The sequence below is a fragment of the Gorilla gorilla genome, chromosome 12 (genome assembly GCF_029281585.2).
Source record: "Gorilla gorilla gorilla isolate KB3781 chromosome 12, NHGRI_mGorGor1-v2.1_pri, whole genome shotgun sequence".
Classification (NCBI taxonomy): Eukaryota; Metazoa; Chordata; class Mammalia; order Primates; family Hominidae; genus Gorilla; species Gorilla gorilla.
Window position 1 is genome coordinate 130706360 of NC_073236.2, and position 26934 is coordinate 130733293.

General features: G+C 45.0%; 1 protein-coding gene and 1 long non-coding RNA gene across 6 annotated transcripts in view; one reads left to right on the forward strand and one right to left on the reverse strand.

Moving 5' to 3' along the window:
- Positions 1 to 19262, reverse strand: part of ASAP2 (ArfGAP with SH3 domain, ankyrin repeat and PH domain 2) — a 198836-nt gene extending 179574 nt beyond the window's left edge. For 2 of the 5 annotated variants that reach the window (XM_055377461.2, XM_004028808.5), the window contains exon 1: positions 18808 to 19262. In XM_055377461.2, the coding sequence (XP_055233436.2) occupies positions 18808 to 18933 (126 nt within the window). In that variant the 5' untranslated portion in view covers positions 18934 to 19262. Of the gene's footprint in view, positions 1 to 18774 lie in introns of all 5 variants that reach the window. The other 3 variants (XM_055377459.2, XM_019021430.4, XM_055377460.2) reach the window with 2 other exon arrangements.
- A 278-nt stretch (positions 19263 to 19540) lies between these two features.
- Positions 19541 to 20603, forward strand: LOC134756812 (uncharacterized). The gene is made up of 2 exons (XR_010130065.1): positions 19541 to 19900; positions 20176 to 20603. It is a non-coding gene; the product is annotated as an uncharacterized lncRNA (long non-coding RNA).
- Positions 20604 to 26934: the final 6331 nt, after the last annotated feature.

The following is a 26934-nucleotide window of genomic DNA, read 5'->3' on the forward strand; positions in this document are numbered from 1 at the left end:
CACAGGACACAACCTCCGCCTTCAAGGAGTTTATCCAATGTCATCTCCTCCCTGGCAGAACCATTGTTTCTCCTTTCCTCCAGCTCATGGGCTCCTTCCAGGCAGGAACTCCGCAGAACCCACGGCCTGGTATGGAGCAGTTGCTCTATGAAAGGAGGAAGGGAAGGGGGAAGGCCGGCCTGAGTGTGCCAGCCACACACCAACCAACCTGGTGACAGCACAAACTAGAAGATGAGGAGTTGCCACTTAACTTCCCTGGAATATGTCCCTTCCTTTGTATTCCCAATGCCCTAATCCAGACACCTACAACCACTTCCCACAGCAGTGGCCAATGCTTCCTATTGGTCTCCCTGCCCCTAACCTTTCCAGCCTGCTCCATCTCCCCCAGGATCCCAAACCATGCCGGGCCAGACTTCCTAAGCCCAGCTATGCTCATGTCACTCCCCTACGCAAAAGCCCTTAATATTTCCCCACAACCTTCTGAATCAATTTCCAACTGACATGCTCAGCCCTCCATAATCCAGCTCTGACCCACCTGTCACCTGGACTTACTCATGACCTCAGAGGTAAAATCGGGACCACAGAGGAAAAGGTGAAAATACTTGCTTTCATTTAGTATACATTTCCTGGGGAAGAAAAGGCTGCTTCTACCAGCAGCAGGTCCCTGGGTCACCATACCAAGCAGAATGTCTAAACAGGGCCATGTGTCCTACAGACCACTAGACAAGTGTCTTTAAGGTTCCTCACAACTCAGTATTCTGGCCCAGCTGAGACAGACTCTGGGACAGAGTAGATCTGTGAGACAGATCTACCCACACTCAGAGCTCTAACCAGGCTTGGGACAACTTTTTCTATAAAGGAGCAGATGATAAATATTTTAGACTTTGCAGGTTGCATATACACGGTCTCTGTTGCATCTTCTTCTGGGATTTTGTTTACAACCCCTAAAAACCATAAACACCATTTTTAGCTTACACTTTTTGCATACAAAAACAGGCTGGAGCTTTGCTGACCCTGCCCTGACCAAACAAGGACAACCCTGGGTACCCTGAACCCCATCTGCAATGTTCCAACTTACGCACCTTGACTCAAGCTAGCCCTCCCATGCCCTCCTTTGGTGAGACTCCCACTCTACAGAAGACAAGAGAAGCCAGGACCACAGCCCAGCATGCAAGGAGCCTGAGAGCTTCCCACATGTAGAGCACTCTGCTTCTGAGCACAGACATCCCAGGTCTGTCCCAAAGATGGATCAATGGATGGACAGAGACAGATAAATGGACAGACGGATGGATAAAAAAGGACACATAAAGTGAGTCAAAAACTAATTGCTTCAAGAATTCAGAAATTTGTTCTGATAAATGAGGAGTGTTAGGGAAGGTTCTACAGAAGAAACGATATGATTATGTTTTTCAAAGAAGAAATCAGATATTAATTGGGATGGTTTATAGAGTGGAGATTTCGATCATCCTTAAAAGATTTTCCTGCTTCTCTAATTGTTTCAAAGGATGACACGACAACCTTGATTTTGCAAACCAAAACGGATTTATTTCCAGGCATACAGCAATCCTTTGAAAGAAAAAGGTATGAAATCACAAATCAACAAGATTAGCTGGACCTTGACAATCAACAAACATTTTCTGAGAATTATGTATGCTAGGCATCACGTTGGGATTCAAAGAGAAGCAATACCTAGTCCCAACCCTAGGCACACTCAGTCTGGTGTGGGGGTTTCAGAGGAAAACTAAGAACTGCAAACAGGGGGATCTCTGGATTTGGAAGCTTCCTGACCCCAAAAAGGAAGCGCCAGAGTATTCGGAGGTCAAGCAGGAAGCCTCTTGCTCAGCACCAGTCACTCACTAGGCAATCCTCCCTTCCCTCGCACTGCTCAGCAATGGTTGTCCTCACATTAGGCTACATGTCCCAGAAAATTCCACCAAGGCCCAAATTCCATACTAAATGCCTCATTTGGGCCAACATTAAATGAAGGAATTGTTCTACAGAAATTAATTTTCTCAGTGAACTCAAGCTCATCAAAATTTATAAAGCAAAGTTCAAAAACTATTTTCATGGATACTATCCTCAGTGGATTACATGCATCCCAGCGCACCAAATCAGAGGACGCTGATTTTGACTATTCTTAATGACCAACCTAACATCAATGAACATGCTCTGCTGTGGCTTAGTGAGACCTGCAAGGATTCCAGAGTAGAAGGGGGCCCCCACCCTTCTAAGCTGGTCTAACTCCTCTCTTCCCCTCCCTCCCATTGGCCTTAGCTGTAGGGCACTGGGTCTCTGCTGTTCCTATTTCACTACATGGTCTTTTCTGGAAGCCTGAGGATGACACGGCCCTGACCTACACGGAAACAAAATGGGCTATAATTTATAGTAGCTTACTTTCTACTTCATTGGGGGTCATTTTGTTTACTTCCAGGTCTAATGTACACCCTATGGCTGCCAGGTTATTCCAGCTAATAGTACATTTTCCTTTGGAAAAAAAAAATTAACAAATTTCTGAAACACACATTTGCTGACACTGTTACTCCCTAATTTACACCAAAATCTAACAAAGCATCAGAACCCTATAGCATTTCATGGCATATTAGGGGCAAAAATGAAGCCTGCATGTTCCAGATAAGGCCTCACTGGCTTAGTATACAGATGCTTGAAGGATCCAAGAAGGTTCATAAATTAAAAGAGCAAATAAAACAGGGCCCTTAAGAGATTTCCTATCAGCTATGACTAAAGCAATTTTGTCATAAGATCAATCAAATCTCCTTTACTTCACTCTGACCATAAAGAGAACTGTGCACTTCCAAAATTAAGCTCCTTCCAACATTGCTATAGAAGATAATAAATCATTTTTAAAATATAGAACAATAAACCCAGTTCTAGAAAATTGAGGGGAGTCAGAGTGTAGGAAAGGAGGCCAACTTTAAATGTCATCACCAAAGCAGTCGCTTGCAAGTGTGACTTGAGAGATGCAGGAAGGCCTCTGCCTAAAATCCCAAATTAAAGTGGGACTCTTGAGTCTCCTCTGGATGGAACAGGATCTTTTAAAGAGAAAACACAGGCCTTGGAGGGTCTGGAAATAGACCAAGGCAATGAAAGTCAAGAGAAAACGAAGAGGAAAAAAGTGAGGAGGAGAGGAGAATTTTAAGCTTTGGACACTGATTAGGTTCCAGCATAAGCATCCCGGTCCCCAAGGAAAAGGTGGGACCAGGAGTGTAGACAATGGAAGGAAGGAAGATGGGAAAAGGTGAAGGGCCATTTCTCCTACCCATGATTTTTACTGTGGGTGATTCCTGCTAGCGAACACACCCACCGGCACCTCTTCCAAATCAACAGTATGCAACCTGGCAGGCTGCGACCAAGGCAAACCAAAGCTACGGGTTCTGACAGCCCGATGCTCCAGTAGTAAACACACCTCATTCCTATTTGCCAAAAAACAAAAACAAGAGAATTTACAAGGTGAGAAGAAAACCAGGAATCTCAATAATTACCTTTTGTCAAGAAGTGAGCAGTCTCCTGTGGGGACCAAATCAAGGCAATGTTGATAGAAAGCAACCAAAACACCAGCCACACTCACCAGCAGAAACAGCAGCTTGGAAAGGGTTTGCTGTTGCAGAGAACACACGAGGCCTGGCTCTAAGCCTCCTGAGTGACTACCAAGCACCGTGGCCAGACAAGGCAAATATCTAAAACCCATTTACAAATGCAAAACCATTTCCACTAACTTCCTTTGCAACTAAAGACCAAGCAAGCAAATCTTCCTATTTTCTCAACATGCCCAGAGGCCAAATAAAGAATAAAACAAATTAAATACAAGAAACTGCAGCTTACATAAAAACTGATTTTTAATACCGAAGTTCATCAATAAAGTTACTGAGCACCTATTCTGTGCAAATCATTGGGAATTTAAAGATGATTAAGAACTGATCCAGCAATCAGATAAGAAAAAGCAATAGGCCAGCACGGTGGCTCACGCCTGTAATCCCAGCACTTTGGGAGGCCGAGGCGGGCAGATCACGAGGTCAGGAGATCAAGACCATGGTGAAACCCAGTCTCTGCTAAAAATACAAAAAAAAAAAATTAGCCTGGCACGGTGGCGGGCACCTGTAGTCCCAGCTACTCGGGAGGCTGAGGCAGGAGAATGGCGTGAACCTGGGAGGCAGAGCTTGCAGTGAGCCGAGATGGCGCCATGCACTCCAGCCTGGGCGACAGAGCAAGACTCCGTCTCAAAAAAAAAAAAAAAAAAGAAATAAAAGGTGCTCAGCTTATTAAAGAATAAACAAAACTGTCTCTATTTGCAGATGATATTTTGCATATTAAAAATCCTAAGGAATACACATACAAATACACAAAACTATAAAAGCCAATAAACAAATTCAGCAAATTGTAGGCCATAAGATCAATATACAAAAAGTAACCGTATTTCTATACACTAGCAATGAATAATCCAGAAATGAAATTAAGAAAACAATTCCACTCACATCAAAAAGAATAAAGTACTCAGGAATAAATTTAACAGAAGAAGTGTAAGATTTGTACATTGAAAACTACAAAACATTACTGAAAGAAATTAAAGACAAGAAAATGAGGCCGGGTGCAGTGGCTCACGCCTGTAATAGCAGCACTTTGGGAGGCCAAGGTTGCAGTGAGCCAAGATTGCGCCATTGCACTCCAGCCTGGGCAACAGAGGAAAATTCCATCTCAAAAAAAAAAAAAGAAAAGAAAAGAAAATGAAAAAAACTCCCAAGTTCATAGATAGAAGAGGTTATGATAGATTGTTAAGATGTCTATACTCCCCAAATTGAACTACAGTGTCAACATAACCTCGATGAAAATCTCAGCTGGCTTTTTTGCAGGTATTGCAAAGTTGATCCTAAAATTCATATGGAAATGCAAGGGAGCCTCAATAGCCAAAACAATCTTGGAAAAAAAAAACAAAGTTGGAAGACTCACACTTCCTGATTTCCAAACATACCATAAGGCCTACAGTTAATTAAGGCTTTATGGTACTAGCATAAAGGATAGGCATAAAGATCAACGGAACAGAACTGAGGGTCCAGAAATAAACTCATATATCAAAAGTAAATCAACTTTTAAAAAGGATGCCAAGAGAATTCAAGAAGAAAAGTCTTCCCAAGAAATGGTGCCAGGACAACTAGATACATCCATATGCAAAAGAATGAAGTTGGACCCCTACCTCACATCATATACAAATATTAACTCAAAACGGATCAAAGACCTAAATGTAAGAACTGAAACTATAAAACAGAAGAAAATATAGTTGTAAATCTTTGTGTCTGTATTATGCAACCAAAGGAAAAATGACTATTCTGGATGTCATCAAAATTAAAAAATTTGTCCTTTGAAGGACACCATCAAATGAGTGAAAAAACAATCTACAAAATGGAAATTATTACTTGCAAATTATATATCTGATCTGGGTCTAATGTCCAGATTACAACTCAACAATAAAAAGACAAATAATCCAATATAAACATGGCAAAGGATTTGAATAGATAGTTCTCCAAAGAAGATACACACAGCCATGGGCATATAAAACAATGCTCAAAATCATTAGTCATCCATCAGAGAAACAAAAATCAAACCCACCACTTCACACCCACTAAGATGGGTGTGATAAAAAAGACAAACAATAACAAGTGCTGTCAAGGATGTGGAGAAATCAGAACCCTTACACATGGCTGGTAAGAATGTCAAGTGGTGCAGCCTCTTTGGCAAACAGTTTGGCAGCTCCTCAAAAAGTTAAACTGACTTTAAAAAGTTTAAGTTTAAAAAGTTAAAGTGACTTAGCAATTCCACTCCTAGGTATATACCCGAGAGAAGTGAAAACATATGTCTACACAAAAATTTATACAAGAATATTCACAGGATTATTCATAATAGCCTAAAAGTGGAGGCAACCCAAATGTCCATCAACTGATGAATGAATAAACAAAATGTATCATACACATTTGATAGAATATTATTCAGCCATAAAAAGAAATAAAGTACAAATCCATGCTATGATTTGGATGAATCTTAAAAACATTAGGCTACATAAAGGAAGCCAGACACAAAAGGCCACATATTGTATGATTCCATATATGAAACAACCAGAATAGGCAAATCCATAGAGACAGAAAGTAGATGAGTGACTGCCAAGGACTCGGGTACAGGTGACTAGGGAATGACTCCTAATGGGTATGGGGTTTCTTTTTGGTGATGAAAATGATCTGGAATTAAATAGTGGTGATGGCTACACAACTTTGTGAGTACACTAAAAACCTCTTAGTTGGACACTTTAAAATGGTGAATTTTATGGTATGTGAATCCTATCTCTATTTTTTTAAAAAAAAGCAACAACAATAAAAAATAAGTTTCTCAGGATGCTATAGAAAGGTTTTTTCAAAAATAAATAATTCAACTTGAAGATATGATTCAGCAATGATGTTGTCTTTTCAGGACTATCAACTAGCCATTCCTGGCTGATTTTTGTTCCTATAATTTATTCCAGGGACTTTTCACATCCAGTATATATGAATACAAAGAACTATGGAATTTTTAGGTCAGGGAGGATGGTCAGAGAACATCTAGTCCAAATCTCTCATGTTAGAGACCAGATACACAGTTAACTGGCTCAAGGTCACAATAAGGTTGACCTTACAACTCCAATCCCGCACTCCTAACTCCCTGGCTAGGTCTTTCTGCTCCACAACATAAACACAACCGAATCACAGGGCAAATGTGAAAATCACTGCTTCACACTAGAGAGCACATCTTCCAATGATGAGAACACTGGCTCCCCACAAAATCTAGGAAGCTCACTGGATATAAGAAAATCAGTATTTTCTTAAAGTTCAACAGTCCACATTACTCAATGACCACAAAACCCCATGATCATCACTAGCACAACCTGCTTTTCACCAGAGAAGCAAAGCACAACAAAGTTTTAATTAAGAGACCAATGAAAGCAGCAAAGACTGCAAAAAATACTGCTCTGAGGCAAGACAGATGGCAAACAACACGGCCTCATTCGGCCCAAACTCAAACCGGCAAGGCACCCATTGGGATTCCAGCTCAAGTACCAACCACCACATCAACTCCAGTAATATCTCCAAGGAGGGAATCTTTAAAGAAGGGGATGAAAGAGGTAACGTTCACTCTGAGCTCTAACTTCTTGAAAAGTATAAATATAAATAGTCAAGATAAAGAAAAAAACAGAGACGATAGCCAAAAAAAGCAAGGGTGGCAAGAGGCAGGGGAAGTGTTGCAGACAGCAGTAGACACGGAAGGTCAAGAGCTGGAAAGACTGGACTCATCGCATCCAACCCTCCATGTTACAAATGACGCAACTGAGGCAGGACCAGTGAAGTCACCTGCTCCAAGGTCCAAGAGCTGACAACAGATTCAGGCTATCAGGGGAATACAGTACAAGGCCTCAACATTCTCCCTTCCTTTCAAAACCTCTCCAAAGTCCTCTGTTAACAGGGAGCTGACTCCTCTCCACCCGAGTCTGCCTAGACACGCCACATCCATGATTCACCCTTCAGTGGCAGCCTCAAAATACAGATTTGCTGAAACGAAGGGAACACTCTATGGGTCTGGGTGGCTCCTAGTCCTTTTCACACAGTGACAGTGTTCTTGGCCCCTCAGCTCTAAGGAGGCCAATCGGTCAAGGTCAAGTTAATAAACACTTCTGATGTTAAGTGCCTCCCCAGGAGTTAGTGTCTGATGACCTCCAGGCAATCACATTCAGCGACAATGGGGACTGCAGGTGATCAACAACCATCATTAACCTGCACTAAGGAAACTCACAGAAACACCTACAGAGAAATCTTCCCAGGCAACAGAGAGCCCAGCAGGAGACTGACAGGTGGGGCATTAAAAGATCAAGAGGAGTGGGACCTCCTCCACAGCACTGGGATTCTTACTCTATCAAATGCTGGTTGTGGGATGTGGAACCTGGAGGCATGTCACTATAGGACCAACCTCAGGACTGTTGAGGGGATCAAATCATCAGTTTAAAACACAGCACAGTCCTTAATACAGAATTTAAGCTCAGAGAAATGAAATTAAAGCATTGTCATCGTTATTTTTTCATTTAAAAAAAAAAAAAAAGCCAGGCGTGGTGGCTCATGCCTGTAATCCCAGCACTTTGGGAGGCCGAGGTGGGTGCATCACGAGGTCAGGAGATCAAGACCATCCCGGCTAACACGGTGAAACCCCGTCTCTACTAAAAATACCAAAAATTAGCCGGGCATGGTGGCGGGCGCCTGTAGTCCCAGCTACTCGGGAAGCTGAGACAGAAGAGTGGCGTGAACCCAGGAGGCGGAGCTTGCAGTGAGCTGAGATTGTGCCACTGCACTCCAGCCTGGGTGGCAGAGCGAAGACTCCGTCTCAAAAAAAAACAAAAAACAAAAACATACCTCTAAGAAGAACATGATTTCTTCTGAGAAGCTGGGGAAAGAGGTCCCGACAATCCTGATTGCCTGGCTAGAATCCTAAAAGACAAGGGAATTCGTCATGAGAGGGAACTGTCTTCATCAACTGCCTGATTTTATTGACAAAGCCATCTTCAGCATGGAGTGGAAAAATGACACTGTTATTAACACTGTTAGCAGGGAAGGCCTCCTGCCAGGGTGTGAGCAATGCCCCTGGCCACTCTGCTCCGTGGGGCTGGGCATGTCAGCAGAGCAGTGAGGAGAGGAAAGAAGAACAATTTCTGCAGCAAGGAGGACAGATGAGGCAAACAGGAAACGAGAAGCAACAAGGATTTGCCAGAAGCACCCACTCGAGCAATGCAGTAGCTGCAACTTTCTAACACTAACAGCAAGTGAGGGCGTGCTGGCCACAGAGGCTGCAACACCAAGGGCCTTGGTGGGCACGGGCTCTACAGAGGCTGTTGGCTGCTAAAAGAAATAGCAGACTCTGGTGTCAAAATGCTTGATTTGAATGAATCCTGGCTTCATCACCTCCAAGCTCCATGAACTTGGTAACGTGGCCTAATTTCGCTGGCCCCTATAGCATTTTGGTAATAACTAAATGAGTTAATAATTGATATATGTAAAGAATTTAAAGCATATCTGGCACACAATAAGTGACCCATAAATGTTAGAAAAGACAAGGGGGAGGCTGGGCATGGTGGTTCACGCCTATAATACAAGCACTTTGGGAGGGCAAGGCAGGAGGATCGCTTGAGTCCAGGAGTTCAAGACCAGCCATGACATGGTGAAACCTTCTCTACAAAAAACACAAAAATTAATCAGGGGCCGGGCATGGTGGCTCACACTTGCAATCCCAGCACTTTGGGAGGCCAAGGTGGGTGGATCACTTGAGGTCAGGAGTTCGAGACCAGCCTGCCCAACATGGCAAAACCCCGTCTCTACTAAAAATACAAAAATTAGCTGGGTGTGGTGGTTGGCACCTGTAATCCCAGCTACTCAGGAGGCTGAGGTACAAGAATCACTTGAATCTGGGAGGCAGAGATTGCAGTGAGCCGAGATGGCACCACTGCAGTCCAGCCTGGGTGACAGAGCGAGACACCGTCTCAAAAAAAATAAAAAAATAAAAATTAAACAGGCATGGTGGGGCACACCTGTAGTCCCAGCTACACAGGAGGCTGAGGCAGGAGGATCGCTTGAGCCCAGGAGGTCAAGGCTACGGTGAGCCAAGATCACACCACTGCACTCCAGCCTGGGCAACAGAGCCAGACCCTGTCTCAGAAAAACAAAAAACAAAAAACAAAAAAAAACAATATGAACTGACATTGACTTCACCCACACTCTGGATATCCCCAACACACTCTTGCAACAGCAGCAGCATTTCAAATCCATACCCTCACTGAAAATAACACACACTGCAAAGTCTCCCTTAAAATTCTGGGTAGGTGGTGCCCATGAATCTTCTGGTGCTTCACAATGGAACTTGCCCTGCAGAGTAAAGGGCAGTACATGCCGTGTGACACAAACAAGAAAGGCACAAATAGGAGAGCTGTGTTGTAGGACCTACCCAGCTCAGAATCCTAATTACAGGACTCAGAAGGTCCAATTTGCAGCTATGCTGAACTCTTGAGGCATGCACAAGTATATGAACTGACCTGTGGGATCAGATGAGAAGCTGCCAATCCATAACCCTGAAAGAACAGAGGGCACCCCACGGATGTAAAACCACAGTGGATGGCTCCCGGCCAAGAGCGCTTCTAAACACCTTTAGCGCCTCATAATTCTAACACTGGCCTAGGGTGCAACTCTTCTCAGCTAGACTCTTAGAACCAATTCATGGCAAGGACAGTATAATAATTACAAAATATAATAATTATATTTAACAAACAGAGTGGTTAAAGAATCCATCACTCCAAAAAAAAAAAAAAAAAACTAGCTAAACAAATCTTACCATCAAGCCTGGAATTCTCAGTCTGAATTCAGGGGGTCCATAAACTTGGATTGGAAAAAAAAAATTTATCTGTATTTTCATTAGGGTCTAACTGAAATTTATCATATCTTTCAATTACAAATGTAAGCAACACATGGTAATATTATCAATACTTGCAATAAAAGATATGAACATTACATTATATTTATTAGAAATATCTCGTATTGTTTATATTCATCAATACCTCAAAATTAAGGTATTTGTTAGACCCACCAGTAAATCTTGTTACTAAATGCTTTAGTAAAGAAGCATTATGAGCATGGTAAAAATTTTTTAAATATTCTCCTAACTGAATTTCAATATACAGTCGTGCTCCACATACTGACATTTCAGTCAACAATGAACCACACAGACGACCTCTCATAAGATTATAAGAGGGATTTTTACTGCCTTTTCTATGTTTAGATACACATATACCACACATAAATACTGTAACTGTGTCGCAGTTACCACAGTACTCAACACAGTGGCATGCTGTAAGGTTTGCAGCCTAGGAGCAATAGGCTCTTACTATATAGCCTAGGTGTCTGCATGCCATCTGGGTGTGTGTAAGTGCACTCTAGGATGTTCGCACAACAAAGAAATCTTAACGATGCATGTTCGTCATTAAGCAATGCATGACTGTAATTAGTTTCCTTCGAAATCTTATTTTGTTCTCTGCATTAAAACATTTTTCTGAAGAGGCAGACCACCTTCACCAGAGTGTCAAAGGGAGCCACGGCACAAAAAAGGTTAAAAGGATGAAACAGAACTGCACATAAAACATGAGACTATTAAGTGCTTCCTAAGGAAGGAGCTAGTCCTGTTCACTTTTTTTTTTTTTTTTTTTAGACGTCCAGGCCATCCTGTCCACTTTTACATCCCTGGCACCTGGCAGTGACAACATACGGTAGGGGCCCAATATACATTTATGAGTGAGGAAACTAAATCAGTCAAATCCCTTCATAGAAATGACCATCATCATAAAAATACAGCCCAAGTATTCCAGCTCGGGTTGGTAGTCTGTTTATTCCAAGACATTGTTGACATGATAAAAACGATAATGGTATAAAAGCACCTGGAAAGGTAGCCGGGCGCAGCGGCTCACGCCTATAATCCCAGCACTTTGTGAGGCCGAGGTGGGCGGATCACCTGAGGTCAGGAGTTCAAGACCAGCCTGGCCAACATGGTGAAACCCCATCTCTACTAGTAATACAAAATTTAGCCAGGCATGGTGGCAGTCACCTATAATCCCAGCTACTCGGGAGGCTGAGGCAGGAGAATCCCCCTTGAACCCGAGAGGCAGAGGTTGCAGTGAACCGAGATCACACCACTGCACTCCAGCCTGGGTAACCGAGCAAGACTCCACCTCAAACAAAATAAAAAAGAAAAAGAAAAGAAAAAAAGTACCTGGAAGGGCCCTAGCAATCCACTTGGAGGCCACATTACACAGAAAAGGCGTAAGCAAAGGAGGTAGGTTCATATCATGGAACGTCACCTCTCTTTAGTAGGGAAAGAAAGAGGAGTGTTTGGGGAGCTGAAATGGGGATAGCATCCCAGGCATCTGACAATGCCCATAAGTATCACCTGCTGTAGTCTGCATAGAAACAGCAGAGGGTCGCGTGAGCAGACCCCTCGGTCCCAGTCTATGCAGCCATGCTTCTCTCTTTCCCTGGGCCCCAGTCTATGCAGCTATGCTTCAATCTTTCCTTGATTGACCCTGGAACTGGTCCCAACACAAGTCCTATAACCAGTCACATCAAGCAGCACAGAGCTGGCCTGGATTCTGACACTAAGTAGCTCTAGACAGCATCAGCTTCACCATGGGGATGCTGGAAGGTCTGTTCAGGGGGCTTGGATGAACTGAGCTTGGCTGTTGCCCTGTTTGGGGCAGGAGCTCTGTTGGGTCTACCTCTATGCCACTAGCACACAATAATGACAATCCATCAGTAGGTTTGGACCCCTCTTCTTGTACAATGGACCTCAATCAGGCCACTTACCACCACCACCCCTGCTACCTCCTCATCCAAGACCTCTCGCCTAGATGACTGCAATAGCCCCTCACCCCACAACTGGTCTCCCTCTTTCCTTTCATGCCCTGCTAGTCTATTTTCCCTAGAACCACAGTGAAGTCTTTAAAATGGAAATCGGACCATGTTATTCCCTGCTCAAAACCCTTCAACAGCTTCCCATCACACTAGAACAAAATCCAAATTCCTTCCCCAAGATGGACAAGGCCCTCTGTGACCTGGCACTGCCCACCCCTCTGCCCGTCTCTCATCCTTCTCTTCCTCGCCCACTCCTCCCCACACACCCTGACCTTCCTTCAGTCCTTCCATGTTCCCGCCCATTGGCATTTCAGGGCCTTTTCCCAAGCTGTTCTATTCCCACATCTTCTGTGGCTGGCTTCCTCTCTGCATTCCAGCCTGCTCAAATGTCACCTCTGCAGAGAGGCTTTTCCTGATTTCGGTTTCCTGATCTCCAGAACCACTTTCTACCCCCATGTTATGCATGACCTTCCTTTACAGCACTTATCAACTGCCTAAGGTTGTTACATAACTGTCTGTTTATCAGTGATTATCAACCCTATTTGGGAGGAGGCTTTAAAAAATGCCAAGGCTCCAAGCCCCACCCAGACTAATTTAAGTCAGAATTTTAGGGAGTGGAGCCAGGCAGCTCTGCTTCACAAACGCCCAAGCAACTCCAGTGTGCAGCCGGGGTTCCGTCTAGAACAGTGCTTCGCAAGCTCTCACGTGCCTGTGGTGTACGTGGAGATGCTGTAAAAATTGAGGTCCTGGGTGGAACCCGGGGCTCTGCATTTCAGCAAGTTTCCAGGTGATGGCTCTCCCGGTGGTTGCTGAGCCAATATGGTAGCCACCAGCCACGTGTGGCTACTGAGTACTTGCAATATGGCGGCTGAGAGCTGGATTTGTCTTAGGCTGCCTCATCAGACAGTGCGGGCCTGGAATGCATGTATATGCTCCACAAAGGAAGGCACCGGCTCCTGGAAATGTGGGGTGCACAGGAAGAATTGAGGATCACTCCAAATTCTTGGTCTGAGCAGCCCTCTAGAGACCAGGTGACTGTGAAAATCCTACCGCAGACACCGAGTTGGCCACCACCTCAGGAGTAGATCAATATTTACCTAAGGCAGGGAGGCAGGTACAGAAGACCATAATGAACCAGCTTAGTGCCTTAGCATTTGGTAACCCACAGGTAACTGCCTGGACTTCAAGACTCAATGGTACGACATCATATAAGGCCCTCCCTCACCACAGCCCCACGCCCTGGGACCACCTGCACCCTTGCACATCCACAGGACTCCAAGCATTCCTACAGATGAGGTCCTCAGATTTTATTGCACTGATTTGTTTACAGGATTCTGTTCCTCTTGCTGGACTGTAGGTCCCTCCAAAGAGGACATATTCTTCTTGGTGTTCTATTCCTGCCACCTCACACACAGCCCAGCACACTGAAGGACTCAGGAACCCTGAGTGCATGGCAGGACCTGGAACCCGTGAGGAGTGGCATCAGTACTTCTACTCTTGAGCCTAACAAAGAAACTGAACTCAGCATTCACCAGGGGGCAGGGAGGAAGGCTCACATATGAAGAGAAAATGGCTACTTCCTTAAGTGATTCAAAATTTTCTGAAATTCAAATTTCAGAACACAGTTTAAAAGGTGGCCCTGTTTGACCCATCAAAGCTCACTTCCAAAAACATGAATGCTCTGGGCAAGAAGGTGATGTCCTTCTGAAGACAGCAATAATCTGTTCTGGGGACTTGGAGGAACTGTTTTTCAAACAAGTCACAAAGGGCTAACATTCAGAATCACATTCTTGCCAAAAAGCACGTAGCCCTGGTTCCCACTGTTGCTGCTAGGAGGGGTCTGGTCCCATGGACGGCAGGGCCCCTGGGAGCCTGCAGGCCCAGATGCTCACCCCACCCCTGCAGTTAGAACCCTGTGCTTATGACAGCAATGGGATTGCCAAGGTAACCAAGGACAACAAAGTAGAGAATTATGGCCCCGGAAGGAAGTAGATTAAATTTTAATACTTACAAGTCAACATCAAATTTATTTTTAAAACTACATCAATGCCAAATACGCAAGGCAGAATGGATGGTGCTATAAAGGAGGGTCTAACTAAAAACATGAATATTCCAAATATGTATACAATTTTTCCCTATTTTGAGAATATTTCAAAGTGCCCAGACGCTCGAAGAAACGAAAAAAAAAGAAGAAAAAAAAGGAACAAAAAACTCTTACTTTTCAAATTTCTGCCACAACTGCTTATTTTTTCCATTATTTCCAAAAGCACAGGGCAGACTCTGGTTGCAGCACCAGACTTTGCTAAGTTTGCTAAAATTGTACAAAATGATGACTTGAACCAGAGAAGGTGGTCAAGTGAAAAATTATAAAATACAGGTATGCTCTCACCAGCTGCGAGGACAACAAACTTTTTTTTTTTTTGAGACGGAGTTTCACTCTTGTTGCCCAGGCTGGAGTGCAATGGCACGATCTCGACTCACCGCAACCTCTACCTCCTGGGTTCAAGTGATTCTCCTGCCTCAGCCTCCCAAGTAGCTGGGATTACAGGCATGCACCACCACACCCAGCTAATTTTGTATTTTTAGTAGAGACAGAGTTTCTCCATGTTGGTCAGGCTGGTTTCAAACTCCTGACCCCAGGTGATCCGCCCGCCTTGGCCTCCCAAACTGCTGGGATTACAGGCGTGAGCCACCGCACCTGGCCTGACAACAAACTTTTAAAAAATACACATGGGTCACCTGTAATCCCAGCACTTTGGGAGGCCGAGGCGGGCGGATCACAAGGTCAGGAGATCTAGACCATCCTGGCTAACACGGTGAAACCCCATCTCTACTAAAAATACAGAAAATTAGCCGGGCGTGGTGGCGGGCACCTGTAGTCCCAGCTACTCGGGAGGCTGAGGCAGGAGAATGGCGTGAACCTGGGAGGCGGGGCTTGCAGTGAGTGGGGATCGAGCCACTGCACTCCAGCCTGGGCGACAGAGCGAGACTCCGTCTCAAAAAAAAAACACATGGGTTAACAGATACACGGTAGTGTTTCATTCACTCGCCCATTCAGCCATTCACCCATTTCCCTGACACTTCCCCCCATGTAAATCCCATCCTCACTCCAAAAGCCCTGACTGGGGCCTGTGGACTCACTATATAATCTGGTAACTAATTGTCTGGCAGCTTCTGTGCTATGTACTATCTTCCTAAACCCTCACCACAATCCTCTGAAGTTGATAGGTATTATTAACCAGACTTTAAAGCTGAGGAAAATGAGAAAATGTTAGGCATCTCACTCAAGTTCACTCAGCTGGCAAGCGGTAGAGCCTGAACTTGAACCCAGGTCAATCTGACAAAGGAGTAATTTAGAGAATTCAGCATTAAAAAAAGTAACAGGAAGCAGCATGGTTTCTGAAAACAGCAGGAGCCAAGTTCAAAGTCCACTTCAGAGCTCTATAACCTTTGGCAAATTACTTAACCTCTCTGAGCCTCAATTTCCTCACTGTAAAGCAGAGATAAGGACTGAATTCAATACCTGTGAGTTTCATAGTACAGGATAAGGACCCAACAGTTACTATAATAATATTCCAGCAACAAGTATGCAAATCAAAACAGCACATTTTAATTGTAAAATGATTCTCTGGCAGACATAACCTACATTGGAAATAACAGATTCAAAAAGGTTAATCAGTTTAAAATTAGTTTGCTGGCCGGGTGTGGTGGCTCACGCCTGTAATCCCAGCACTGTGGGAGGCTGAGGCAGGTGGATCACCTGAGGTCAGGAGTTCGAGACCAGCCTGACCAACATGGTGAAACCCCATCTCTACTAAATACAAAAAATTGGCTGTGCATGGTGGCGCATGCCTGTAATCCCAGCTACTTGGGAGGCTGAGGCAGGAGAATCGCTTGAACCTGGGAGGCAGAGGATGCAGTGAGCCAAGATTGTGCCATTGCACTCCAGCCTGGGCAACAAGAGCGAAACTCCGTAACAAATAAATAAATAAATATGAAATTAGTTTGCTAGTTCCGTGATTCATTTGTTTAAACATAAGACCAAGAGCTTGCAAATTTTATTTATTTGTTAAATGAGTAACTTTATGTCATGATACCCTCTCATGTTTCGTCTCAGTATGAGAAGATTTTTGTTTAAAACCAAAATACTGTAGACATCAATTGTTATTAAACCATACCTAGAACAAGTTTTGGTAATAGAAACGAACATTAGACACCTGGGAAAGAGCATTATTTAAAGAAATCCACATTGATTTACCTCAGAAAGTGAACAACTTTCAAATTTAGTTGTAAAACCAAGCTCACACATACCATCATCATAGCATGTATGTAGATTTGCTTAAAGTGAAATAAACCTGAAATGATTTTAATTTTTCCATTTTGAGACTTGAACCAATTCTTGGGCTTAGACGGCAACATGAAGCAAGCTTGCAATTTAATGAAATGACCAAATCCAGTCTCTTTGTAATCTGCTCAGTAAAACTGCGCTCTAGGGTAATCTCCTGCACAGCATACAAAAAGAGCTTTGGAATTATACACTGTAAACTAAAATTAATCAGAGAAAGGGTATGCCAATTTTAATAGCAATTCTTGTTTGCTTGGCTTTCCAACATCTGCCAGTGTTAATAATATTTAACTGACAAACTGCAGTGGGGAAAAGCAACAGAACTTTAAACATAATCAAGCTTTCTAAAGAAAGACATCATGCACAATGCTTCCTTCCCTTAAGAAATATTCAGCTACCTTTTTGGTTGCAATCGTTCCATAAACATTATTAATGGTGTATTCTCAAAACACCGTGCTTTTTAACTGGCACTTAGGAAAAAATTTCATTCACCCATCCCCATCTGCCTCATTTGAAGGCATCATCTGTAAGCCTTGCTGCTAAAAGTAGAATTAAGTGATCTGGGGAATCACCGAATTCATAGGAAAGGTTTACATGCAGCTCTCTTCCGCCAAATTAAATGGAGAGAAGGAAGGCTACCCAAGCTATATTAACAGGATTCAGAATGCTGAATGTTACTTTTGATTCCCTTTTATTGACTGTTTACAGCTACAAAGAAAAAATTTTTCCATTAAGGGAAAACATTCTGGATTTTTTTTTCAAGCAATTCCTATTAGCAGATGCTTTGTTCAAATGGGCAAAAAAACAAAACAAAAAAAAAAAAAAAAAACAAAAAAAAAATAACGCCATTGCTTCATTTAAAGCTCTTTGGTGACCCCCCCCTCCTCACTCCTCCTAGCCCAGGCGTCTTCTGCTAAAACACCTGCAATACCCAATTTTAAAACTGTAACCTGACATCCTGGCCCAGAGACATTTAATCACAGATTCACTATTGCCACACGTGTGACTTGTAAACCTATTCTGAGCCGAGCAGAGTGCTAAGCACTTCACATGGTCTCTGATCCTGGAAAGGATGCATTACTAATCCCGTTTGGTGGGTAAGGAAAAGGAGGACTGCAGGTGAGGATGTGCCTCAAACCACAGCCAACGGTGGCCCCTGGACTCACAGACTCTGCCCCTTTCCCCACGGCTTTAATTTTCAACCAAGCTTCTTCGTTCCTACGTGTTCCTCTCCCCAGGACCTGGAGAGCGTACTGCTTAGCAGCTAGGCGTGATGACTTTGCACCTTGAAAGCACTTTACTAAAACCAGGCCTTTTCCAGGTTGAGGGGGAAGGGCGGCATTCCGGGTTCAAGCAGGTGAGACCCAGGTAACCGGGGAGCGGCTCCTGGAGGCTTCTTGGACCCAGAAGCGCCGACTCTCACACACCTTGCCCGCAGTTCCTTCTCCGGGCACGGGTGGAGCGCAGCCAGGCCGCCCTGGCTGAGGCGGGCATGCCTTCCCGGGCAGCCCGGGATGCCCCGGACCCGCGGACCCGAGGGTGGGGGCCCTGCGGCGCTCGGGGGCTGCGGCGGGGAGCTCGGAGCGCGGAGCTGCCCCCGCCGGTCCACTTCAAGAACAAGTTGATAAGGTCCGCACCGGGGACCAAAGACCCCGGGCGTCGGCGGGCGGCGGCGGGCAGCGGGATCCCCCGCTCGCCGCGGACCCCGACTCTGGACAAAGTTGGCCGCGCTGCGGGGAAAGGACCAGGCCGCGGAACCCCGCGAAGGCCACGAGGCCGAGAGAGGGGAGGTCTTAAAGAGGCCCAAGGTGGCCATCACCCATCTCCTCCGAGCCACCTAGGCGGGAACAAAGGGCTTCTGTCTCGGGCAGGGTTGGCCCGGCCGCGTCCGGCTTCGGAGCAAAGAAAGTTTTCTCGGGATGCGGATGCGGGAGCGGCGGGCGGGGCTGGGGCGCGGGATACCTGCGGCCGGAGCCGCCGCGCAGGCCGCCTCACCTCCTCGATGGCCGCCACGGTGTTCCGGCACTGCGCCGTGCGGGTGGTGAAGCTGGAGGCCGTGGGCGCCTTGTAGTCCTCATGGGTCTCGGCCACGAATTCCGACACGGAGATCTGGTCCGGCATCGCCTCGGCGCGAGGGCGCTGGCGCACAGCCGCGGGGGCGCCGCCGCCTCAACTGCCGCAGCAGGCTCCGACCGCCGCTCGGACACCGCCGCTGCCGCCGCCGCTCCGGCCCGCGGACAAAGGGGAGCGCCGGGCGCGGGAGCCGCGCGGGGCCTGGCGGCGGAGCAGGGGCGGCGCGCAGCCCCGCGCAGCTCGGCCGGTCCGCCCTCCTGCGCGCCGAGGGCTCCGAGTCCGCTGCCGCCGCGTCCTCTCAGAGCGAGCCCCGAGGCGGGCGCGCACAGCCGGCGGGAACTACCCGCCACCCAGCCGCGGGCCCCGACGCCTCCCGCGGAGAGGGGCGGGTCCGGGCCGGGGGCGGCGGCCGGCCGGGCGTGGGGCGGGGCGGCGGGAGGACCGGGCCGCCAATCGGCGCGCTCGCCGCTGCCGCGCCGCCGGGAAGCGGAGCCCGCAGGAAGGAAGGCGGCGCGCGCCCCGGCCCGCCGAGCCGTTCCTGGCCGCCGCGCGCCGCATTGTCTCGGCGTTCCGGGCCCCGCGCGCCGCGCCCATGCCCCGCCCCCAGCCGGCCCGAGGCCCCGACTCCGACCCGCTGCTCGCGAGGGTACGTGTGGAGGTGCGCCCCGCCGGAGTCCGGCCCTGTGCGCGCCAACCGCCCCCCGCCCACGGCGCGGAGCACCTCTGGGCTCCCCACTTGAACGGCGGGCCGCGCCGGCCCATGAGGAAAGCGGGTGCGGAGCTCGCCCCCTGCCGGAGGATGCGCTCCGCCGGCGGGCACCCTGCGGCGACCACAGCCGGACGCCAGAAGTGACCTGACCGTGAATGTGCGCTTTGCGTGCAGTCATTGCATCGTCGCAGGCCTGGGAGACAGATGAAGAGATGGGTGCTTATTTTATATAGGGGACACAGTGTGCCCAAGAGCACAAGATAAACGGCCGGGTGGGGATTCAAACCCATGTTCCCTGACTCAAGTGTGAGTGCTTCAGAGCGGTGAGGGGCCCCTACTAAAAGTCCCAGTCGCGTTTCCTAGGCTGCCCAATGATAGGTATTCTCGGTTATAGTTTTAGGGTACTAGGCCGGGACCCACCCTGGGAAGGCTACTGAACGCCCTGAAGTGGTATTCCCGCAGGCAGAGGAGGGAACCGAGGGGGTGCAGGAGGAGGGGGAGAACGTGCTACAGCAGCCAGCCAACCTCACACAAAACCGGGCCAGTAAAGGGTTCGAACTGGTACCGATTTTTATTTACAGCTCTTAAGGAAATTCTCGGTTATATTGAAAAATCCAGAAGCTCTGAAGATACCAGTCAAATAAAATCACACCCTATAACTCTACACCAGACTTGTGGCATGGTTTCTGTAGCTGCCAGCGGTAAAACCAAGAAAAACTTTACAAAAACCTTTTGTGCATCTGAAAAGGAGGAAGTGTGAGAGACATTGGAAATTCAATATGTCAGACAAAGCCGTCTCCTGACACTGCAGGACAGTGGACCAGTCAAACAATCTTTTTAAAGCCCCCATGTAAGAAGTTGCTATATGAGGTGGCAGCTTGGGTCAGACATTATGTATGGCCTTTGGTATTTTAGTAGCACTGCATGTAAAATTTAACTTTCTAAAATCGCTGTATTCGTGGATAGCTTTTATCATTGCACTAGACAACAAGTTACAATTTAAAAATTGTGTCTGTTTCTTTTTATGTTTTTTGATCCTTTTGGTGTCTGAAGTTTTCCTCTATTTGCAACCTTCTACAATTCATGTTTTGTGTTTATTATTTATATTAATACATCCTCCCCAACACCAGGCAGATTCTGTTCCCTCCTACCTAGTTTCCCAGCTACAGTTTTTGACATGAGGGAATATGCTGAATAACTTTTCAAGTCTTGATTTGTAGAGGGCTGGTCTCTATGAGGCTATGAGGGATCTAAGAAAGAAAGTCGGGTTTTTCCTTGATGTCTAGTACAGCATTAACCAGACTAATCAATACTTCTACAAGGACAAAGTTAAGCTTGGTATTCTCTGTTCTCTCTTTATATACAACTCTGGTTCTTGTTTCTTTTAGTTTAATTTTGCAGGTACAGGAACCTTTAGTAGCCTCAAAAAAATAAAATTGCAAAGCTGTGTTGCATTGCAAGGCTGGTGGAAAACAACAGTTACCAAGTTCACTGGTGGCCTAAAGAGGATACCAAATTGGTAGAATGCTAGAGCCATTTATTCCTCCATCATCCCTTAGAAATCTAACTTGCCTACTGCATAAGCCTAGAATTAAAGCAAGACCAGAGCAAAACATAGCTAATGCCTTTCTGAGATTAATATAAGAATGAGTAGCTTCCAATAAATAACAATAAAATTAAAGTTCAACATGGATCAAGGAAACACTCTACACATACTCATTTTTTTAAATGCATCAAGAGAAGAAGAGTATGCTGGTAATGTCCTTACAGGCCTATACTTCCTTATCCAGAATTACTAAATCTAAAAAGCCCTGAAAATGTAGCTTTACAAATAGTTCTTAATAGTAAAATTCATCTGAAATGAACTGATGTGAGGCTATGTGTGGTCTTGTTTATCCTACCTCATGTGAATATGTATGTTTTGCTGCAAAATATAAACATGGTTGATTATGAAGTATTGTCCCAGACCCTACTGGGGGTAATTAGGAATATGTTATTATATGCAATGTGTTACCTTTCTAAAATCCGAAAATTTCTGAATCCACACATGTCTGGCCCTTGGGGTTTCAGTAAGAGATTGTAGGCCTGTATTATTTAAAAAAAAAAAAAAAAAAAAAAGGCAAAGAAAAAGGAGGAGGGAAGAAGGAGAAGGAAAGGAAGAGGAAAAGGAGAGAACGAAAACATGATGTTAAAGACATCGTTTCCAGAGAAGAGACTCTCCTCCCAAAAATGAAATTTTTAGCGGCCCAGTGAGATTGGCCAACAGCCCATTTTCCAAAGGAATCTTCTGCCTCTAGTAGTTCACAAGAACCTGGGATTTATCACTCTCAGATCAAGGTGTAAAATATGTTCTTGACTCTGAAATTTGCTTGAGGGTTGGCTGGTTTACACAAGACTTGTCCAGTTCACTTGCTATTAACTTGTAAATGATTACTCTTGGAATGGGCAAATATGTGCTTTGAAAGAATTATGGTAAGAAATAGAAACAACAACCTAAAAACCCTGGTGATGTGAACATGGAAGTATAACTGAAAGTTTCTTTTCGTAACTTAATAATACTCTCCCCAAAATCGTGTTGCTGAAGGGACCCATTTATCCCCAAAGTGAGAGAAAATTGAGTACATTTACCACAGTTATCTCACTTTAGCACCCAGAAACTATTTTACAAATGAAAACTTGGGTTTTGGTAACAAATCGCTTCTCTGTGATAAGTAAGCTAGCCTCCCTAGGCCGAGCGCAGTGGCTCACTCCTGTAATCCCAGCACTTTGGGAGGCCGAGGCGGGCGGATCACGAGGTCAGGAGATCGAGACCATCCTGGCTAACACGGGGTACCGTCTCTACTAAAAATCCAAAAAATTAGCCGGGCATGGTGGTGGGCGCCTGTAGTCCCAGCTACTCGGGAGGCTGAGGCAGGAGAATGGCCTAAACTCAGGAGGCAGAGCTTGCAGTGACCTGAGATCCGGCCACTGCACTCCAGCCTGGGCGACAGAGCGAGACTCTGTCTCAAAAAAAAAAAAGAAAGAAAGCTAGCCTCCCTAAAGAGCGTAGCTTGGACTAGCTAATTTCTAAGGTGCCTCCCTGTCCTGGTGTTCATGCTGCCATTTTCTGTGTTTTATGTTAGTTTAGACACGAGAGAGAAAAATGCCACAAAGCATTGCTAAACATTAGTACTGAGACTCTAATTATTGTCCTAGACTTTTGAGAATGAGGCATGTTTTAGATGCCATTGGGAGCTAAATTTTTGAGAACGTGGTCATTTTGTTAAGATGGTAGATTTAGATAACAAGCAGATTTATTCATTGCTAACTTTACAGATAACTTGAGTCCTGTTCATTTTTTTATTTTAACAAAGCAGTTTGAATAGATGACACACTCATTGCTGAACTAGAAAGATAGTAATAGGTAAATTAAATATGATCAGTCATATACTGGAGTCACTTGTGCTGGCTCCAGAGACCTGATTCTTCAATTTTCAGGAATTTTGCAAGCTGTTGGTTGTATCTCTTCTCTCTGGTAGAAATATTATATCATGGTGTGCTAGTGAACATCTCTTCCCAACTCCATGTTCTGGTAGTTTGAGATTGTCCATGGTAGAGTATTTACACCAGGAAAATTGGCAAATGATAAAAATCAAGGCCTGATTTATTGTTTTGTTGATTGTCTAACTTAATAAACTTAATGCAGTTATAGAGAAAGTATCATTCATGCAGATTAGACTTAAAGGTTTGTCAGGTCTACAGCCATCGCATTGTAAGTAATGAAATTTTTGAGGAAATACCCTTCTAATATTTACAAACTAGTACATGATTGAGTAAAAAGGTCACTCATGTCATTGACAGATGAATAAAGTTATAGCATGCATCTTCACTGTTTCAGTTTTGTCTTATTAACATAAACAAAAAAGTCAACTAATATTCAGGTTGGAACTACACTCATTTGTCAATGACATGAGCAACTTCTTTGCTGAGCTGGACAATAATCAAGCATTTATTTATACTCTTATTTTGTCAAATTGTGGTTGAATTGCAGACACAGATTGGCTATGGATGAAAGCATTTGGCCAAAATCAATGAAAGCATTCTGTAAGAATCAATTAGCTATATGGAATTTACACTAAAGAGTAGTGTGTAATTTGTAATTACTCATAAATTGTGTGCTACACATTTTTTAAATCAGTAAAAGTTAAAATAAACGTATTTACTTATGTTCACACATACACCTTTTCAGAGAGTAGATTGTTAAAAATTGACCAGCCCACTTCTGAGTATAATTGTATCATCCTTGTCCAGAGTCAGGGCATTGGAACTTCCAGCTCTGAGTCACTCTTATGGACTTAAAACACATACAGGATAAAATCTCAGTAAATTGGACTATATGAGCAGAGGAACTTGTGTTAATAAAAAGTATTTGTCTTTGAGTTATTAAGAAAATGCCATGTGTTGTTTTCAAGTACTCAGAACAACACAACCCAGTACCGACAGAGGGTGTGGTTTGTTTTAATGAAAGAGCAAAAAAGAGTTTAATAAGCACTCTGTATGTAAATAAGTTTCTCTAAAGCTTTTAAAGTGCATGCAATAATTTATCTTCTTGAGTCAACTCAGTCTCTTCCGCCTCCATGAAGACCCATTCTTAATTTTGCAGGGCCCCCTCTTAGTTGGTACAGAAGTCCACTTGTGTCTTATCTGAATATGTTCTCCCTGGGCTAAAGAATGTCCAGTGGTTTCCGTTTGGCCCCCAGATAAGGTTTAAACTCCTTCGTCACAGTTTGTTCCAGCCTTTTCCCCAACTTCCTTGACTCTGGCCCTCCCCACACCATATTTTGACCCAGGGATCTGCGAACTGTGGCCCAGGGGCCAAATACAGTTCACAACCTGTTTTTGTAGTGTTTGTGAGCTGAGAATGGTTTTGACACTGTTTAATGGTTGAAGAAAATGAGAAGAAGAATAATATTTCATGACGTGTGAAAATTACATGGAACTCAAATTTGAGTGATTATAAAGTTTCGGCAGTACCACACCATTCTTTTACCTCTTATCCACGGCAGCAGAGTTGAGTAGTTTCGACAGACATCAAATGGCCCCCACACCTAAAATATTTGCAATACTATATGGCTCTTCATAGAAAAAGTTTGCCAGCCCCACTTTCACCACACTAAGCTTGCCATGTTTCCCAGCTCACAGTGCCCTTGCGTGCCATGAAGTTGAATGTAGTCTCGCTGCCTTTCATCTGTTTCCCAGAGGACAAGTTAACTCACCATTCACTGAACACATTATGGATTTCCTCGTCCGTGACCCCTCATGGGGACTCCTCTGCCTGGAGCACTCTTCCTCTTGTCCATCTGGCAAACTTCTGGTCCTCTTTCAGGATCAAACCCAAATCTCCCCTCCAGACATCATTTCTGAAGTCTCTGGGTAAAACCATCTGAGTTCCCCCTGCTTCCACAGTGCTTTACACATAGCCTAGCGCTATTGTGAGGGGTTAGAGTGAGGAGCATGCAGTGAAGTGCCACCCCTGCCCTTCCTCCCTGCCTGTGCACATCAGCATCCTCTCTATTCTCATTGGCATGTGAAGTAATTGTTGTAGCCAATTAATGATTCAGACGAGATGGGAGCATTCATTCCATTGAACTGATAAGTCTCAACTTCACTCTGGAAATACAATGCTTCTCTTGCCCCAGAGCACTGGATGCTTGCATTATACAAATGTTCACGTTAGATCATGACTAAAACATCTGTTTTCTCAGCTCACTGCAGTCACTAGGCTCCTGGGAGAAGGGGAGGTGTTTTATTTATCTTTGTATCTCTAGCTCCAAAACAGAGCAGGCAGGCACACAGTAGGTGCTCCATAAATGTTCATATAATTGAATTGCAGGGAGGTGCTAATCCTTCAGCATACAAAATGAGAGAAGACATGTTAATTCAGCATAAGGAAAAGCCATTGGTTTAAGATATGTGAAGGCACAGTGGTTTCTTTTCCCCCCGTGATGGGGGTCTTCTCTCCACTCAAGTATTCTGGTAAAAATATGTTTATAGACAGAATGCAAGCAGTGGTTGGGAGGGCAGTGGTGATTGGATTGGGTCCCTTGACCCACTCCAGACTGAAATCTTTTTCCCTCTACATCAGGAGCCTCAGTTCGGTTCCAGTTTCAGTATGGTGGTGGCGTGACACCGTCACATATGAGCTAAGGACTCCTGTCACCTCAACCCTTGCTGCTTGAAGTGTGGTCCCCAGATCAGCTGCACTGGCATCACCTGGGAGCCTGGTAGAAGTGCAGAACCTTGGACCTGCTGAATCAGAGCCTGATCTTCAGCAAGATCCTCAGGCAATGTGTTTGCACTTTACGATTTGAGAAGCCTTGTTCTAGTATACGTATGGATACAGCATAAGCGAGGAGTTGATATTCCCACTTGTCAGAAGCAGTGTTCCAAGTTAGGTAAACTATACTGATAGGACTCAATAAAACCTGAAGGGTTAAGGTTTTTTCTGGTCCTAAGATTTAGGAAAGTTCCTTTCATTTCTGAAGTGCCATGCTGTAATATACTCTGTCTAGCTGCTGCTGTACTGCGTTTCTCATTAATTCAACTAATATTTACTAAATACCTAGTATATGCCAAGCGCTGTCCTCGAAACTAGGATGTAGTAATTGAACAAGCCAGAGAAGGTGGTAGGTGCTTTAGAACTTAGATCTAGCAGGGGAAGGCAGGTAGTAAGTAAATACACAACTAAAATAATGTCACGTAAGTCCTATTGAGGGAAATGAAGCAGAAGGATGGAATAAAGAATATCCTGGTAGGGTAAAGTAGCTGCATCTAAGAGGACAATCAGGAAAGGCTTCTGGGAGGAAGTGACATTTGAGCTGAGTCCAGAATGAGGAGGAGCAGCTGAGTGCAAATCAGAGAGGAGAGTGTTACAAAGCAACAGCAAATGCAAAGTCTCTGAAGCTAGAGTTAAGTAGACCTTGTGAGAAGAAGGTCAGAGCAGTGGGAGCTCTGGGAGCAAGGGAGCAATGGCTGTGGCCGGGAGCTGATGCTGAGGAGGTGGACAGGACCCAGAGGGTGCAGAATCTCAAAATCTTCTTGGGTGTGTTGTTTGGTTTGTTTGTTTGTCTGTCTGTTTTTAGAGACAGGGTCTCGCTCTGTCTCCCAGGCTGGAGTGCAGTGGTGCGATCACGCCTCACTGCCGCCTCAACCTCCTTCTCAATCTCCTCCTTGGATGTGTTTTTTACAAGCAGAGGGCCAGCATGATTTGTTTCACACTTTATAAAAGGTCATGTTGACTGCGCCTGGAGAAATGATTATAAAGGGGCAAGTGTAAAGGCAAAACAGTAAAATAAAATACT